The sequence below is a fragment of the Tenrec ecaudatus genome, chromosome 5 (assembly GCF_050624435.1).
Source record: "Tenrec ecaudatus isolate mTenEca1 chromosome 5, mTenEca1.hap1, whole genome shotgun sequence".
NCBI lineage: Eukaryota > Metazoa > Chordata > Mammalia > Afrosoricida > Tenrecidae > Tenrec > Tenrec ecaudatus.
The window spans coordinates 46,447,493-46,467,194 of record NC_134534.1 but is presented as its reverse complement, the minus strand read 5'-3'; the positions used below and the strand labels follow the sequence as shown (position 1 = coordinate 46,467,194).

General features: G+C 41.5%; 1 protein-coding gene across 4 annotated transcripts in view; it reads right to left on the bottom strand.

Annotated features, from left to right (window-relative positions):
* Window positions 1-19,702, bottom strand: part of RUNX1T1 (RUNX1 partner transcriptional co-repressor 1) — a 220,105-nt gene that overhangs the window by 7,688 nt on the left and 192,715 nt on the right. For all 4 annotated transcript variants that reach the window (XM_075549498.1, XM_075549499.1, XM_075549497.1 and 1 more), the window contains one exon: window positions 8,920-9,110. In XM_075549498.1, the coding sequence (XP_075405613.1) occupies window positions 8,920-9,110 (191 nt within the window). The remainder of the gene's footprint in view (window positions 1-8,919; window positions 9,111-19,702) is intronic.

Here is a 19,702-nt window from a genome sequence, read left to right as displayed (position 1 = left end):
GCTTTCGGAAGAGTGCCAGCTGGATCCTGGAACCAACTCAGCAAATAAGTGGTATTCCTAAATTACATCAGAAAATCCCAATTAGAGAATAGAGACCTAAATCCAAAACAATATTTTAAGGAAATTAAACATCTAATCTGAGTCAAGTGGCTTCTTTCGGAAATGCCCTGGTGAGACTCCTATCCCTTTGTTGGCAGAAGCACGTTTTGGCAGACGCAGGGTGGTTAACTGCCCAGTACTCAATGGCTCCTTCAGATTGAAATCAGATGTACACAGAATTCTCCATTTAAACTGATTAAACACACAGACTAAACCAGGTAATTACAAATGCATGTGTTGGGGAGTGGAAAAAGAGAGAGAATGGGGACTTCTTTAGTTTTTAAAGTGTTTTCAAAGATGGGAACAATGTTACAAATAAAAAGGTGGAATTGCGCCAGAGCTAGAAGCAGATGTTGCGGATCGTGGAGCTGCTGGGGATTGAGGCTTCTTGCCTGGCGTTCCCGGGTTTTGATCCCGAATTGTGAGATTCTAGCTCGTTGTGGCCCTCAAGCCAACCCAAATGGGTAGAGCCCATTGGTTGACCACACTCCACTGCAGGAGAAACAATCTTCAGCTGCAGCAAGGGACACTCAGAGCAATTCAAAGGATCTGCTTGGGGCTGCGGGGGAGGACAGCAGAGGCTCATCTTTGTGGCCCGTAGCACTGCATTGCAAGGAATAGGTACGTGTCTAACCAACAGAAAACTCCAAAGTGCATTTTAAAAAATCTAAACCTCATTGCATTCAGAAAAAGGCCATTTCTATTCATAGACTTTTCTGGACGGACCTGAATTTACTGTGGCCTAATCCACACCTGCCAAAGGGACACGTGATCTACAACACCCAGCTCCTAAACCCCAAACTACACCCACTGTCAGCAAGTTCAGAGCAAATTCCTATCGGACAAAGTAGACCTGCCCCACAGGATTTCCGTGGCAATACATCCTAATGGAAACACAGTGCCTCATCTTACTTCTGCAGAGCAGTGTTAAGGTTCAAACCACTGACCTTTGGATTATAGTCACAAGCGGAGGAGGGGTGGGGTTGTGGGCAAAATCTTGTGAGTTATCCAATTTGAGAAAGTTTCTGTGCTTCCTGCTACACATAAAGGTCTATACCACCTCGGTGTCTATCCATAAGGACAAGGATAGTGGCAGGCAATGGTTTAATCTAATTTTACATTTTTCAGTTTTGGGTTTTTATATGCATTCTCTGAAAAAATTAGTAGTACTTGATCATTCCTTTCAGTCCTCCACAATACTACACTAGTAAATGAATCACGGTGGCATATTAAGAATGCTCGAAGAGCGGCATTTCACAGCAAATTTCATTCCCAAGTTCATGGTACTTTATGTTCTTTCTTCATTATATTATTCCCAGCTTTTGACAGAAAGAGGATGGTCATTCTTTTAGATCAATTGACTAAATCCAGTTGACCAAAGTGAGGCCGCGAATCAGTTGAGAAACGAGACCGTGAACACAACACTATTGCCAAATACACTCATGGAAATACACGTGACAGTGTCTTACAACTGCTGAATGCCAAGAAGGCAATCTCACAGGTTTCTAGCACCGTCTAACCAGGGCCCCGGGTGTGGTGGCTGCCGTGTTGGCCTGTGACTGCAAGGTCAGTCGCTGGAATCCCCAGCGCCCCATCGGGGAAAGGCCAGACGTGCTCCTCTCTCAGTCACAGTCACAGTCTCAGAGACCCTGCTCTCTCCTACTCTGTCGGGTCTCTGCGAGTCAGTACTGACTCGGTGGCTGTGAGTATGGTTTTGTTAGGAATCTCACAACAGCAGTTCCCTCCTCTCTAAGAACATGCCACCTTTCATGCTTTTGTAGCAGCGCAGAGAATGGTCTCTCTGCCTCCGCTGGCCAGGGGTAACCCTTCTCCTTCTTCCTTCTGAGAGACAAGATACTTGCTCATGAATTACTTTAAGTTTCTCCGGGTTGCACCTGCCCTTTAATTCTCCATTAACATTCATACACAATTGATGATCAATTGACTTAAGAAGAATAATTATAACTAAATCCCCAGAATGTCAAGAGCTCTATGGAGAACAACATATTGGCTCAAATTCACAATAGATAACAATTATCTCTGCATGAGCTCTACAGTTTAAAGCCACTTTTGTATATATTTGGGGGCTAAGGAAACAAAGGCCTTTAAATGATGTCTTCAATTCACACCGATAGGTCATTGCAGAGCCACGATGTGATCCACTTGGGTCTTTGGACAGCAAATCAAATATTCTTTTTCATAGAGCCCACTGTGGCAGGAATTAGAGAGTACACTTATCAGGGAGTTAGGGAAACTCCCAAAGAAGAGACAATTTTCATTGCTTTCTCTGAAGAGTCAAGGTGACTAGCCACTTCCCCATTCATCTTTGATAAATTCCCTTCAGTCCTTCTTACCCGGATTGTTCATTTCTCTTCAAATAAGGCACATCTTAGGCTGACACTCACAAAACATACAAACAAACAAACAAAAACAACTTTTGCTCTGATCCTCTCTTAACAGATTTCATCATTTCAAAGGCATTCCTTGTTAGAAAATAACTCTTGAACTTGAATTACCAGCCTTCAGTTCCATCTTGGACCGCAGGTTCTTATTTTCCGCTGCTTGGCGAGTTAAGTGAGCTTAACTGGGTCAACTAGCTCAGTATCCCTATACTTGCCCTCTGGTGGGATGTATTCCAAACCTGGGCAACACTCGGGCCCAAGACCTTGTGTTTTGGAAGGTCTCTACCCTTGGGTCCTGCAACCATACACCAGAGCCCACAGACGTGCCCTCCCGAGTCTCTCTTGCCAATCTCAGGAATACCACTGAGATTCCAGTAGGGCCCTTCCTGCCTGAGCCCTATAAAGAGGTTTTCTTCACTTCCTCCCTTTCTCTTACTTTGGTATGCACATATTAAAATTTTCATTTATAACATAAAGTTCTTGAATAAAAGATATCTACTTGTCTGTTTTCCTCCTCTCAACTACTTTTTGAAGTCGGTCGCATAAGTGTTCTCTCCATCTTGCAGGCTAGAAAAGCAAAGCTCTCAGAGCCGAAGAGCTCAAGATCACCCATCACCCTCTACTCCACCACGCATCTCTCCGGAGCCGGAACAGTGGGCGCCACTGAGTGAACCAGGAACTTCTGGGGATACCGCTCTGTAGGTTGCCCAGGAAGCTCAAAGTTCCTCCGGATCAACTGTATGGTCTGACTTGCGAGGACCTGTGTCGTGGGGCCACCATGTGGTAACTACATTCTATTGAGTCTACAAGGTGACATTGCACCTTTTGGGAATGGCTCTATTAATTCCAGAAGGAGTAATGAAGACGAAGCTTTTGGAATGGCTGTCCCCAACTCCCAGACTCTCGCAGCCGCCAGCAATGTCGAAAGACTAGCAAGGTTAAGCCTTGCAATGTTTCAAGACTATTTCAACCCATGTTGCTACTCAATGCCACAAACTGCCCACAGTTTAGGCAACCTGTGCAGATCCTCACCTATGTAGAAACGACTTGGAAATTTTAACCTGGGGGACCTAGTTTTGGTGGGTAAGAATAAAAACTCGTAATGAAAATAGTTCTGTAATGATTATTCTGGTGTTTATGCCCATCTTTAATCATTTGCTTCTATTATTTATTATAAGCATACAATTCACCTCAAGGGATCCCAACCTGGGCGCATTCATTTGAAAGTGAACAAAATGTGGAGGCTTCAAAGAGTTCTTGGAAAAATTCTACTATCTTTCAATCCCATTTTCTTATTGAATTTTATGACTCCCTTCCCCAATATGTATACAGATAGAAACTAGAAATGAACACAAAGCAATTCAAATAGATTGAGATGGCAAGATTTGGGGACTGCTTTTCATTTACATGAATGATATAGCACTCTTGGTGAAGAGAGATCGTCACCTTATAAAAAAGAATGTACATGAACTATGATGCTGCTTAGGTATCTGCCCATGTCCAGTGTAATTGCTGCTAATGACACCAATTGAGAGTCCTTAAATCCAAGGAAAATTAGAGCACTAGGCATATATAATCTAACGGAAGTAGAATAAGGAAATAGCTGTACTAACACACAACCAGGGGGAAAACAAACACACCGCTATTGTGTGGTTATAAAGGATAAGGCCTCGAGGACAGAAGCTCTTTACTAAATTAGCAAAGCCCTCCAAGATGCAAGGAAAACAAGACTATCTGTCTGTCATAATGGACCCGAGGACGGAATGCAATAAAGTACAGTGAACCCGGTGAAGGCAAACTATTCATGGTAGATCATCTTATTTTATATCAGGAAGAATTAACTCCATGATATCCCCAAAACTATGCTGACCGGAGATGCCAATGTGCTGAGGGGAAGTCCCGATATACACAACTGGCCTGTCCTTGCAGAGGACATCCCATTTGAATCTTCCAAGTGCCTTGGAGTAGAGGCTAAGTGACTCAGGTGAGTCACAGAGAACCACAGGGTGCTACTCTGCCTCCACATCTTGTCCTGCTTTCTCTGGGTATTTTCCAACTCTTCTCTCTTCTTGCTGAAACTTTTCCATCCTTCGCTGTCTACTTTCCAGAATCACTTTTTTTTATCCAAAGTTGAATAAGTATATAAACTTCATTTTCCAGGCATGAAAACTGAAAAAGAAGAGAGCTGAGTTCCAAATTATAGAAAAAAAGAACTAAGGAGTTATCTGTATTCTCAAGAACCAACCAACAAATCCGGCTGGACCGGAGGATGTACACTGGTACAGACAGGAACTGGAAGCACAGGGAATCCAGGACAGGTGACCCCTTCAGGACCAGTGGTGAGAGTGGCGATACCTGAAGGGTGGAGGGAAGGTAGGGTAGAAAGGGGGAACCGATTATAAGGATATACATATAACCTCCTCCCTGGGGGATGGACAACAGAAAAGTGGGTACAAGGAGACATTGGACAGTGTAAGACTTGACAAAATAATAATAATTTATAAATTATCAAGGGCTCATGAGGGAAGAGGGAGTGGGCAGGGAGGGGGAAAATGAGGAGCTGATATCAAGTGCTCAAGCAGAAAGCAAATGTTTTGAGAATGATGATGGCAGCAAATGTACAAATGTGCTTGACACAATGGATGTATGTATGGATTCTGATAAGAATTATATGAGCTCCCAATAAAATGATTAAAAAAAGAAAAAAACCAACAAATAAATCGAGCTTAGAAGAAGAAGCAAATAAACAGCACAGCTGGCCCTATAAGTTTAGTCTTCTTAAGTACCAAGTCCAGCTTCCTTCTAAACATGATATGAAGGGGAGAGATAAAATAATAATTTGTACACTTATATTATCTACATATTTTAAAATATTCAGGTTACACAAAACACATGATTTACATGGGGAAAGGATAGCGATGCGCAGCAAAGGAAGTGGTTCCAAATAATGGAGGCAAAGGAGGACGCATTTGGTAGCCTGTGATGAAGGACTGTGAGACATGTAAGCAGATCATAAAATCTGTTGCATTATAGCCCCCCCTCCATATTAAAACAGTGATTTAAAAGAAATCTTCTAAATCATCCTAGGTGGTTAGTAAATAACATCCCGCCCTTAGGAAATGGCAAAGAAGAGACTGAAATGAATTGCTCAGGGGCCCCTGAAAGTGGTGATTAGCTGGGGTCTAACTTCAGGTCTCCTGAGCCCTCTTCTTGGATTTTCCCCATATACCTATGTGTATCTGAGCTCTCCGGGCAATGGAAAGTCATCTAAACCAATGAACATGGCTTTCACTGAGAGAGCCTTCTAGTTTATTACCCAAACCAAGACTTGACAGTGAAAGGAGACACTTCATAACTACATAAGAGCCAAAGGCATGCATTAGGACTGTCCCCCTCACACTAGGATTCATGGTCACCTGCCTCCTGTCTTTTAGAAGTCTGTAGACTACAGTGTGCTACACCGGTTTTCCCATTCAACTTAATGATCTATTTAAGCCTTTGCGCCTTTATTTATTTCCCTGTCCACAGAAAAGCTGTGTCTGTGTCTGTCTAGTTGTAGTAAGTAATTGACTTGAGCCTTTAAATATCTTAATTACTGATGGTTTATACGTAAGAAATGAATTAGGGTTGCGTCTCTTCAATGCCCCCACATTGCCCTTGGGCAGAGTGAAGCCATAAAGTCACTGCGGTTTTGTTTCAATAAGGTTATCTGATATGCACTGAAAAGCCTCTCTCTTTCCTTACAGCTAGTCAGTCCAGTCGCCAAGTTTAGCAATTGTATCTCATAAGCATCCAGCCAGATAGCCAGTGTTCTCCATACTCAGTGGCATTACCTCCTACAACCACCATGAACTGAACTGACCGTTCCTTCTTGCTTCCGCTAATCTCTCTCTTCATACCGCACTCTGAATGACATTCCCAAAGACACACCCTGCTTCCCAGGTAAAGCCCAGCAAGGGTTTTCCTCCCCACCTCCCTCTTCTTCCCCCGTGAGAGCATGGACCTGCTCCTTGGAAGAGGAGACAGTACTGAGTCTTGGGGCTACTTTTGGAAGCTCCTGACCAGTTTGTGATTAGCCCGAAGTATCATATATGGAAAAACAAACAAACAAAAAAAACCTTCGCTAGAAGGCTTCAAGCCAAACTTTACTGTGAGGCCCATCAAGTGCTTAGTCATTTGATTGCTCTGCTACATTGTAGTCTACAAGAAGGCAGGGAACACATCTACCTCATTTACCAGCGGCCCCTCTGGCACCACCCCTAAAGGGAATAGAGGACCTATAATGGATTAGTGAAATTGTATGAGTAATGTACAGTTACATATGTTAAATAGACTTCCTTGGGCATGTCATACACATGGGTTTTAGAATGCCCATTATTATCTGAGTATAGTTTTAAAATCTCACATATAAGGAGCATATATGTTTTGGGGGATTTTTTTTCCCACTCAAACCATTATCAGGATGGGAAAACCTCCCTCTCTTTTTTTCCCCCCTAAGGAGATGAAAACAAAAGTCATAAAATTCATACGACAAAATGGCATGCTGATCTTAACTGTCAAAGGGCATATAACTGCTAGAATGTAAAAATACAGACTATTTTTCAACAAAACTGCTAGAATGTAAAAATACAGACTAAGAAGTATAACTGCATTATCTTCTCTGTCGATCAACTGGACCATTCATTCATGACCAAATGACAGCTTTTTAGGGTTTAGTGGCTCCCTCAAGGTGATCCAATGTATGAGAGATGGGACCAGGAATTCAACTTGGCCTGCTGAATTCCAAAAAACTTTCCTCTGACACAGTCAGCTTTAAAATTCTTGGACAAGTGTCATGGAAAGCTATATTCAAGTCAACTATATTGAAAAATTGACCCCCAAAGGAGTCAAAAAGAAAAAAAAGAATAACAATTACTATAGTCAATTACTCACACATGATTTCATTATCTAGCACATATTCATATCTACCACCTATCATCCCTCCACTTTGATGCACTATATTCTGACACAGATTTTCTGCAAAGACCCTAGAAATAGAGGCACGGATGCTGAAAGACCTTACGGAGTACAGCACATAACTGGCAGAAGCACAGCTACAGTGAGTTCATTCACAGTTCCTTCCATCATACTTATCTTTGGAATTAAGTGACCTGCAAAACACTTACAGTAAAACGTTCATGTGAAAAATAATAATGGTTTAATGGTGACAACTACTGTGCCTCACAGTAAATTCAAAATAAAGCAAGTCAAGTTCAAAAGATGTTAACAACAAAATATCTTTTTAATTAAAAAAACATGCAAACATACAAGTTCCTTAAATATCTAAGTTGCAAGATGCCAATAAAATTGAATTTATGTCTAGTTTAATCCAGCAATGGAAAAGCCAGCAGTTAAAGGGTAGATAAACTTCCCTTTGTCCCTGTTTTCCTAGAAACTTTCAAATGTTGAAAATCAATCCCGTTTGTCCCCTTGTTATTCATCTGCTTCACATTACACAGAAACTCTGGGCATCTAGCGATTCCCGCAGGGTCTTTCATCTGCGAGGAAGCCTGGTTCAAATTAAATCCTCACTCTTTCTCACAAATTACAGCTCTGCATGATGGTAGATCATGGATGTATCAGTCCTCGGTCCACACTTGGCTAGGTCAGCTTGGTGTGACTTGTTCACGGGAACCCTTTCTCTTGGGGGTAAAGAGATTCTGGTGGGATCTTACTTAGGATGGGCCATTCCTATACTGCTTTGAATTTATGAGCTATATTTTTAATGCATTCTCCTATGTACTGTGTTCTGGTTATGCATGTGCAGACCTGCACACACCTGCGTCTCAGTTATCATGTTGGAATAAAACTAAGCAATATCTCTGACAGCAACGGTAAGCTGGGCCATGACCATTAAAAGTCTTCTACACACAATCTCTTGGAAATATTGCATTGAAACAAATGTGCCTTTAGCACTAGACGAAGGAACTGCTTCCATCGCTGCGTATACAAATGTCTTTGCTTTGGAAGTTATAATCTACACCGAACCCACAATCTGTATGAAATCCCTTCTACTAAGTGGAAATCATATCTCTACGCTAGCACTGACATGCTAGCACACACGCATGAACACACACACAGGTTCACACTGATTTCGGCCTCTAAATATTGTTGGAAAGCTATTAAAGATTTCACTTTAACCTATTACCCACCAAACATATTAAAATCCAATTCTTTCTTAGCTGCTTTTCCTTCATTAAGAAACATTATCTGATCACCTTTTAGTCAATCCCAATGTATTCTAAAATGTATTCCCCAAGGGTTCTGGGGAATATACAATAAGTATAGTATCCCTTTTTCCTATAATCCTCTCCATGAACAGAGAGAGTCTGTGTGGAAACAGCCTTCTTCAAGGCGGATGGCCCAGGGAGCTCCTTACCTCGCTTGAATCCTCCTGCTGATTAATGACCGCAAGGGCATCCTCCGCTGCCTGCCTCTTGGCCTCGGCCACCGTTCGCTCCATCTTGGCTCGCTCTGTTGTGATCATGTCGTGGGCTTTCCGCTCTGCCTCGGACACGGCCTTCTGCAGCTCCGTCATCGCCTGGCGCTTCACCTCATTGACGGCCTCCTCTGCGCGCCAGCCAGGCCGAATCGGAAGAGAAAACACCACACTGTTAGCTCAGGATCTGGGGCACCCAAAGAGAGCTCTGTAAAAAACGCAGGCGACTCCTATCCAAATTATCTGACAATTCTTGCGGAATGAAAAAGCTAACGGATTTTGGAACTCAATTAGTAAAACAAAAGATGGAGGGTGTTGTTTTCCCTTTAAAACTACTTTTGGAATAATTTTAAAATAGTCAATTAATTTCCTACTGTTCCACCACATCCAGAAATCTTTCTGTGATTAGACTGAACAGTTTAGGACAGAAAAACCCACAAGAAACCTGCTTGATAGTAGAGACACACAGAGAAAGGAGCGTGTCCTGATGTTGTGCAGGTTAACAGAGGACGTGCGTGGGTGAACAGGAAAGATGTGCAAGAGAATTACTTTTACACAGACACACATTACTGACATACACATATATAAGTGCAAGTAGTAAGTTTGCTGGTAAAAATGCCGTATACATTCTGGGAAAATAGCAGATAAATACTTGTCGGGTCCAATTTAAGGGACTTTAAACATTCATGAAAAAAATCCCATTTTCCTTTCATTCTCTTTTTCTACAACCATTTTGACGTTTCTTGCAGAACAAGAAATGCAAGGAAATGGTGCTTGACTGAGAGACTCTCCCTCAGGGAGCAGACAAAAAAAATCAACAAGTCGTATATGAGAGGAAAATTGGTTTTCCTACAATCCCCATCACTGCCTTCCTATGCCCATCTCCCCCCCACTCCCACCCCTCCCTCCAGCTACACAGGCTGCTGCCTGCTGTGAACTATGTTAGTGTTCCAGCAAAAGAGCCCATTTCCGTAACCACAACCTATACAGAGAGACAGGACCCCAGGATTCTGTCCTAAAAGCCGTATCATAGAGCTCCCTGGGGAGTCATTTAGAGTGTGCCCAGGAGTGCCTCACCCAGACACTGCCCAATGTAAACCTTCTAAGAATTGGTATAGAAGAGGCATGCTGTAGAATCTGCCCCGGAACCAAGAGCACAGACCTTCCCGGGAGTTGGTTCCGGTCTGTCTGCTTCCCCTTTGAGCCATGTTGAGGACGGTTGGCTGAAGCTCCTACTGTGTGCCAGGAAGCAGGCATCTTTAGTGGAGGCTACAGCCATCGCTAGCCCCCCACCCCACCCCTACCCCCCACCCCGCGCTCTAGGCGGGGCTGACAGAGGCTAATTAGACCTCCTGGGGGACAGGGGGTGTGTAGAATGTGACGTTCCCTCTCACAACCATTACCTGTTGGCTGCTGAACTGACATAAATGCCAACTGAAGGTCCCCCCAGTGGATGCAGGAGGTAGTTCACCTAAGAGAAAATGGCTTTCCCAACACCGCATGGCCATTAGGGCAGTGAAACAAAGGAGACAGATCAATCTAGGGAGGGCCAGCCCCTCTTCTTCCTGACACAGAGGGCAAGCTGCCTGTGCTTCTGAATACCAGCTCAAGTGTAAGTAGTCCACAAAAAGCAGGAAGGGAGTCCTGAATGGAACCATAAAAGTGGTTAGCTGGGTGGACATTTTCTGACTGAAAAGAGAATTGCGGAAACAGAAGGGATGGATGCAGCAATCAGAAAGAGGAGACTGCACCCCCTGGTGGATATGCTGATGAGTACCAAATATCTCGCCTCCGTGGTAATACCCATGAATCCGTTGTACAAAGCGTATTCAAACAAATTGTGATTGGGAAAAACAGAAGACTGAAAAACAGGATCTGAAACTTTCAACTATCAGTTAAATCATGTAAAGAGAAAAACTATCAAAAAGAGGGAGAAGAAATAGCAAGCAAGTTGCAAAGAGCTTCCACCTAAGTTTCCTTCCGAAAGCAATGGAGGTGAGTACTGGGGAAGTGAGAAAGTTAACACCAGCAAAATTCCTAGGCTACAACACACCGCCCCTCCCCCTCCCCCACGTAAAGAAGAGGGGAAACAGCGGCTCATGTAAACCCACATGAAAGATGTGTGCGTGCATCCAGGGATCAGCAATGGGCGGGGTGGGGGATGGGTGATGGAACTAAGGGAAAACACACAAAGCTAAAAGAAATATATGGACGAATCCGAAAATTAAAAAATAAGAAAGTTAAATGTATAGACCCTAGAGAGCATTCAGAATGGATATTCAAGGCTGAGCACAGTTTAATGTAATTATGGGATAACATGAGACCTAACACACGCATCAATGGAATCCCAGGAGGAGATGGGAAAAAGGAACAGAAAAGATGTTTTAAGAAATAATGCCCCCCACTTCCCTAATCTAACACAGAAAAATACATTTACAAATAAAAAAGGTCAAAGGCCTGTCAGCAGGATAAACGCAACGTGACCAACACTGAAACACATCATAGTTAGGCTCTTAAAAATGAAAGAGAAAGAGAGCATTCTGAAATAAATGAAAGAGAGGAACCAGTCACATGCAAAGGATCCCCAGTAAGATTAAATTCTGATTCTTCATTGGAAACATTTAAGGCCAGAAAGCAATGGAAGAAAGTGCTGAAAGAAACTAAACCAACAATGACAATGACAAAACTGTCGACCAAGAATGATATTCCCAGTGAAATTATTTTTCAGGAATGAGGGTGACTCTGATCGCAGACAAAGGGCACAAACAGCTTTGCTATCAGACAGAGAGTGTTGTAAACTTGACTGGGTGGATGGAACTATGGTATCATGAGAGCTGGCCAGTTGACCTCCCTCCTCTCGATCCATCCTGAATTTGGTCTAGGTTTAAAATTTTCTTGCTTGTTCCATGGCAGGAAATTTCTTTCTGGTTTATTTTATTATTGCTTGTGGTCTTTTCTTTCTTTCTTCTTTTTAATTTTTCCCCGTTTTGCTTTTATTGATTCTGTATGTTTCACAGTTTATGAAACACAGAAGGAGTGGATACATAGGGTCAAATATTACTGATGTAATATTTTATTGTTGGGGGGCTTGAGGGGAATTGGGGAAATAACAAATGCAGAGGGGGAAGATACACTGGAACCGATTGTGATGATATATACCCCTCTCTTTAAAAGTGATTTAACTATGTAGTGATTTTATAAAAAAAAATTATTTGAAAAAAATGGAGTGGAGCTAAATATCAGTAACAACAAAAAATGCCGAAAAATATTAAAATTAAATATCACGTTATTTAACTACCAATAGGTTGAAGAAAAACAATCAGGCGAGAAATCACAAAGTTCTGAGTCAAATGAAAATGAAAACATAACAAAACTTATTAAATACAGTGCTTAAGGAAACTTCTAGCAATACGTGCCTACATAGAAAGAGAAGAAAAATCTTAAATTAACAGCCCAACTCGACAACCTCCGCAAACAGAGGAGAACAAACTAAGGGTGAAATAACCAGAAGAAAGGAAATAATGATAATCTGTAGAGAAGCAAATGAAAATAAAGAAAAAGAAAATCAATAAAACTGTAAGCTAATTCTTTGAAAAGGTCAATAAAACTGACAAACCTTTAGCTAGACTCACAAACAAAAGAATAGAAAAGATGCAAATAACCAAAGTACAACATGAAAGCAGGAACATTAGAATCGACCGAAGGAAAACAAGGAGAATTATGCAGACTTGGTGTCACAATCAATGAGAAGGCTTTGAGCTATGAAAAAATGGTGTTATGAAGAAGTAAATGGCAACAACTTGGTAAACTAAATAAATTTACAAATTCTTAGACACACACAAACTACCCAAACTGATTCAAGAAGAAACAGCAAGTCTCAACAGATCCAAAAGTGAATTTGGGATCAAAAACCTCTCCATAACATCAAAGAGTCTCGGAGTTCATGGCTCCCTGAGGAATTACACCAAATATTTAGGGGCGAAATGATATTATGTAATCTCTCAATCTAGAGAGAAGGGAGAAATACTCCATAATTCATCTTAGGAAACAAATGTAACCTTGAAGCCCAAGCCAAACAAGTGCATGACAAGAAAAGACACCTCAGGCTAATATCTCTCGTGATTATAGATGTAAAACCCTTAAAATATTCCAAAACCAAAGGCCACACTTACTGCTCTCGAGTCAATTCCGGCTCACAGTGGCCCTACAGGACAGACAGAACTGTCCCTTTGGTTTTCTAAGTCTATAAATTTTTATGGGAGTAAAGAGCATTATCTTCCTCCCACAGAGCAAATGGTGGCTATTAACTGCTGACCTTGTTGCTAGCAGCCCAATCAATGATGCCACCAGAGGTCCTGTCAATAAAATACAAGTAAATAGAATCAAACAGACTGTTAAAAGAGTCCTATTCCATGACCAACTGAGATTTATTCTAGGGATACAGGGATGGTTTGACATTTAGAAAAATCAACATCCTACACCATATCAATAGAACAAAAGTCAAAAACTGCATAATTATCTCTGTGAATACTGGAAAACCATTTTATAAGATCCAATACATTTTTCTGAAGAAAATTCTAAAAAAGGTTTAGGAGGAAGCAAATTCAATATAAGTCAGGGCACATATAAAAAGCAAAAGTATGCACTGTCTGCAGTGGAACATAATCAAGAACTTTCCCATTGCGTCTCACAATAAGACATGGGTGTTCACGTCTCACATGCACTCAACATTGTATTAGAGATCCTAGCCAGAACAATAAGACAAGGAAAAGAAATAAAAAGTATATGAATTGAAAAGGAAGTTAAGTGATGATATGATCTTACATACATAAATGACTTTTTTCTTGCTTAGAAAGTATTAAAAGCATACATAAACTATATCGCTGAAATTCCCCTCCTTTTTATTTGGTGTTTTGTAGCAATCACTATAAATTAACACACACACAAGCACACACATTTGCACATGCTTCTGATAAGGAATGATTTCATAACTAGAAAACTCCAAAGAGTCCATTTGAAATTTTCTAGAGCTATTCAAGACTTCACCAAAGTTATAGGATAGAAGATCAACCAACAAAAATAATTTGGTTTTCTATACAATGAGAACTCTGAAACTGAAATTAGGGAAATGATTCCATTGGTAATAACATCTGAAGGAATGAAATATGTAGGAATAAATGTAACGAAGGGTGTGAATGACTAATACAAGGAAAACTTTAAACCGTTGCTGAGATTAAGAAAGACTTACATAAATGGATAGATGTTCCGTGTCATTGGACTGGAAGACTGATTGTTATCTTATTGGTACTCAGAAAGTGATCTTATCTATTCAATGCACCGCCAATCAAAACTTCAACTATCTTTTTTACAGAAATAGAACACCAATCCACAGTTTTAAATGGAATGGCATAAGGCCCAAAACAACTCATGCAAGGTTTATAGAGAACAAAGTAGGAGCATTGTCTTATCTAGTGTTGTTAAGACAGAAATACCACAAGTGGGTGGTTTTAGCAGGCAGAAATTTATTTTTATTACAGTTTAGGAAGCTAGAAGTCCACATTTGCCAGCGCAGGGGTGAGGATTTACAACATATATTCTAGGGGACGTAATTTAATCGACAACATGCCACTTTGGGGCCGCCCAAAATTCATTTCATTGCTACATGCAAACCACACTCCATCATATCATCCCAAACCATCTAATCAACTCCAAATCTCATCTCGTCTTCTCAGTCACCTGCATCAAATGTGGGTGAGCCTTTAGGCATATTCCATCATGAAGTAAGATGCCTCTTCATTTGTGAAACTATAAAGTCTAGGTTAATTGTGGAATAGACACAAGGTACCGTATATACTCAAGGATAAGCCCACCTGAATATCAGCCAAGGCACCTAATTTTATCACAAAAACTGCATTAAAATGTGCTGGAAAGCTCGGCTTATACATGAGTATATGTGGTAGATATTTTAATTACAGGGAGAAATTGGAAGAAGAGAGGGGATACCTTGAACCCTGCAAGTCCACATCTAGTGGAACAAATTTTACTTTTCTTTCAAGTCTTAAAAATCATCCTCTGGAATACAGCATGTACATATGTAAATTTATATATAAAGATAGGGAAATCAATGTGAATGAGGGGGAGGGCAGAGTGAAGACCTAAAGCCCATCTGGAGACAACTGGCCATCCACTCAGAGAAGGGTCACAAGGAAGAGATGAGCCAGTCAGGATGCAGTATAGTACCGAAGAAATATACAATTTTTCTGTAGTTCTTTAACGCTTCCTTCCACCACCACCACCCAGTATTACGAACTCAATTCTACCGTACAAATCTGGCTAGGCCAGAGCATGGACATTGGTACAGATGTGAGTTCAAAGCACAGGGAATCCAGGACAGATAACCCCTCAGGACCAATGACAGCAGCAACACCAGAAGGGGAAGGGGAAGGAGAGGGAGGGGGAAACGATCACAAGGATCTACATATAACCCCTTCCCAGGGGACAGACAACAGAAAAATGGGTGAAGGGAGACAGCGGCTATTGTAAGACATGAAAAAAATTTGATAAATTATCAAGGGTTCATGGGGGGGGGGGGGAGATGAGCTGATACCAAGGGCTCAAGTAGAAAGAAAATGTTTTAAAAATGATGATGGCAACATATGTCTAAATGTGCTTGACACAATGGATGGATGGATGGTGATAAAAGCTGTAAGAGCCCCCAATGAAATGATTTAAAAAAAAATCATCCACTGTTCTCTGAGACCAGCTGGGCAGTGACCCTGCTCCCCAGACTCTGAGGATCGCCGTATTCTTGGGATTCGGGCGGAAGTCCTCATTTCTGGACTGTACACCTGGTGCTAAGCCCACTGGAACATCAACCCCGCTCCTTTGGCTTTGGGTAGCACATTCTTCTAATGCTTCAGACTCAGTGAGCCCCTTCAAACCCGCCCCCCCCTCCTTGGCGTTAGGCAGAACCACTATCCTCTTGGACAAACAGAATGAGGGTTCCATACTTCAGAACCGAGTGAGTGCAAACCTGACTCTCAGAAGGCCAGGAGGCCAAGGTTTGAACTTCCTTTGAAAACCATCAGGGGAGAATACCTCCCCACATTGAGACAAAGGCGCCCCTGCTTCCCGCACTCCTCTGAACAGTTCTGCAGCTAGCCAAGTTACTCCCGCGGGGGTGCTTTTCTAACTAACCCCCCTGTAGAGATGTACAAGGCAGGCAGCTCTCTCTGCTTTCATTCTTTGCCTGACCACTTCCCTTCCGTCTAAACCATGGTTTGCTGTCATGGTAGTGGGTCGATCCATCACCCATACACTTAATCTCTTTAACAAAACACTGTGTAGCTGCATCTTTGTTGAAAATGCTGGGAGGCATGTCCTTTGGACAACAACATTTCACCCATCTTTAAGTGTGGGTTTCATTTTGTACTGTTTATGCTGAAGTTCACTTAGTTCATTTCTCATTTTATTACAAGCTCTCAGGGAAAAGCCCATGGCTGCTTTATCAACTTGCTTAGAAATCTCAAGTAGACATCCAAATTCATCAATTATTATTCCTATATACGTGTCTGATTCAGAAAAATTCTTTGTTACGGCATAAAAAACATCACTCTTCCTGCATTGTAGAATCACGCATTCATAATTTTCTTTGAAAGCCTTACCAGAGCACGTTGTATGCTCACCTGTCTAGCCACATCCTGTTCCTGACACTATATGTACATATTCCCTAAGACAAAAAGAGACTTCCTCTATAGCTCTCCTTACTTCTCTAGAATTGCCTTTCATGCGCATAATTTCACCAATAGTCGCTTCAAAGAAATACAGACTTTCACTATGAAGTACCTTACAATAGCACTAGCCTCTGCCCATTACTCGGTCCCCAAACTGATACCGAGTTACATGAAGCACCGTAGAGGTAAGACAGTGCCCCTTACTTTTCTTGTACCAAGTTTGACCGTCGTTGAGTGCTGTAACAGAATACCCAGGGAGATGGCTTTAACAAATGGGAAAGGATTTTTCCTGTCTGTCTGCTCTAGGAGCAAGGTCATTGCTCTTTTGCTTGCTCTCCGTTCTTGGAAGTCTCTGGATGCTTTGCTTCTGTCACTCGCTTGCGCAATTTCTCTTCTATCTCAAGAGCTGCACGCAACATATGGCCTCATAGTCACATACCGAAGACAAGCCTTTTCAGATCAAGTTATGACCACACACAGAGTTGATTCAAAGCCACAGAAAACGTACAGAGCAGGACAGACTGCCCGCAGGCTGCAAGCTTTACAGAAGCCAAACGACAAAACATTCTCAAAGGGAGAAGCCCGATGGTGCAGTGGTTACACGTTGGACGGCCAACCATTGGAACCGCAAAATCAACCATTTGAAAGCACTAGCCGCTCTGTGTGAGCAAGATGGGATTTTTTACTCCCGTAAAGAGTTACAAACTCAAAACCCACAAGGGCAGTCCTACCTTGTCCTATAGGGTCACTACGAGTCCCTGTTTATGGACTTGATGGCAGTGAGTGTTTTGAGTTACTAACCAAGCAGTTATCCATTACACTTATCCATTACATTTATCCATTACATACCGCAGGCATAGAGGCATGATTTACAACACTTAACTTGGGGAAATATAATTCATTCCATAAAAGGACTCACACTTCCCGATTCAAAACATATTACTTAGCTACAGTAATCAAAACAGCCTGGTTCTAGTGTAACAATAGACACACAAACCAATGGAATGGCCTTTAGAGTCTGGAAAAATATCCATAAATCTAAAGTCAACTGTTTTTTTTTGACAAAGGTGCTAAATCCATTTAATGGGGGAAAGAAGAGCGCATTTAATGCATGGTGCCAGGAAAATTGAATTTCCATATGCAGAAAAATGAAATAAGATCCATGCCTCAAATCAAACACCAAAACAAATTCAAAATGGATTGCGGATCTAACTGTGAACGCAAAGCACAGAACCCTTAAGAAGAAGAAACAGGGCAATGCTGTCAGTCTTCGCTTTCAACAAGGGCCAAGCCTCTTGTAGATGTGACTGAACTAGCAAACTGCATATCTGCATCATGTGCCAGTAAAACTGCTAAGAATAAACTTTAGAAAGCATTGGATAATACAATAACAAAAACACAAACAAAAAGGGGGCAAAACAAATAGATGAGATCTCCAAAAGATTTTAGTATTTCATTAAAAAAATGTTTTTTTACAATAAAAGTGAAAAAGCAAGTCATTGAGTAGGAGTCTATTTTTTTTAAAATGTATATCTGACAAGCATCTAATAAGCAAAATATGTAGAAAACCGAGACTTTGGAACAAAATGATAGCCCAATCAAAACACGAGCAAAGGACTTAAGTAAACATTTCATCAAAGATGACATGCAAATACCACTAAAAGCATGTGGGGGAAAATGCTCACCACCAACAGGTGGGGATATCTTAAATGACCATTAAGAGATGAATGGAAATACATCTTGCAGTACATACATACAATGGAATGCTACTCAGAGCAAAGAGATCTTGATATATGATACAATATTGATGGAACTTGAAGGTTTTATGCTCAATGAAATAAGCAGGATAATATTATACCAGTTCACCTACCAAATGACAAAAAACCAAATGTATAGAGATAAAGATTACTCGTGGTTTGTAGGGACACGTGGGAGAAAGGGGAGTATTAGAAAATTTGCATTGATCAAAGGTAGGATTACACAGGAAATGATTACAATTGCTGTCAATAAGTCACACACCTACACACAGATGAGTTGTCAACAGTTGTGTGATAGAGATATTTCTGACATTCCCACACACACCCATCCCCCCAGGAGCAGCTGAGTCCAGTTATATACAACCGGACTCCTCGCGGCATGCTCTAAGGTTCAGGCCATTGTGTCACGGAACATCTGGCTAACTGTCCTCATAATGTGCTCAGTGCATCTGTATTACTTCCTAGTTGGTTGCTTAGTGCCTGGGGTCCTAAAATCCAAGCTGCCATCCAAGGTACATCCGTTGGTCTCTATTCGATTGGAGCAACAGAAGTAGGGGAAGGGTCAAGACCAGAAAGAGGATATTGAATGTGTGGTTAAGTGTCTCCAAGGAAAACTGCCTCGTTGGCCATGGACCAGAACTGGATGCTGCCTGGCTTTGATTACTGAACATTTTGATCAAATAATTCATGGGAAAACACTCATCTTGAAAGGGAAAAAATGCAGACGTCACCCTCCCCTCACTGCCGTTGAGTCGATTCCAATTCACAGTGACCCATTAGGACAGAGCATAACTATCCCTTAGGGTTTATGAGACTTTACGTCTATGCAGGAAGAGACAGTCTCATCTTTCTCCCACAGAGCGGCTGGTGGTTTTGAACCGCTGACCTGGTGGTTAGCAGCTCAATGTGTAACCCCCTATGTCACCAGTGAGAAAAGGAAGAACAGAATTTAAAATTCTTATAGATTTTAAGCTTCCTGAGGTCACAGTGGGTAGAAGAATCCCTGAAACTATTGCCGGGAGATCAATCTTTAACCCTTAAACAGAAATTACCACCCAAACTCATCTTAAAATGGAATCATAGTTTAGCTTCTCTAGTTAAAAAAATCTGCGTTGATCATTATCCTTGAGGACAATAGATATACACATCAGCTACTCAAAATGGTAGCTAGGGACTCTTAAAGAGCAGTGAACCTATGTTAACAAGGGAGGCAGCATTCAGAGGAGGTTAAGA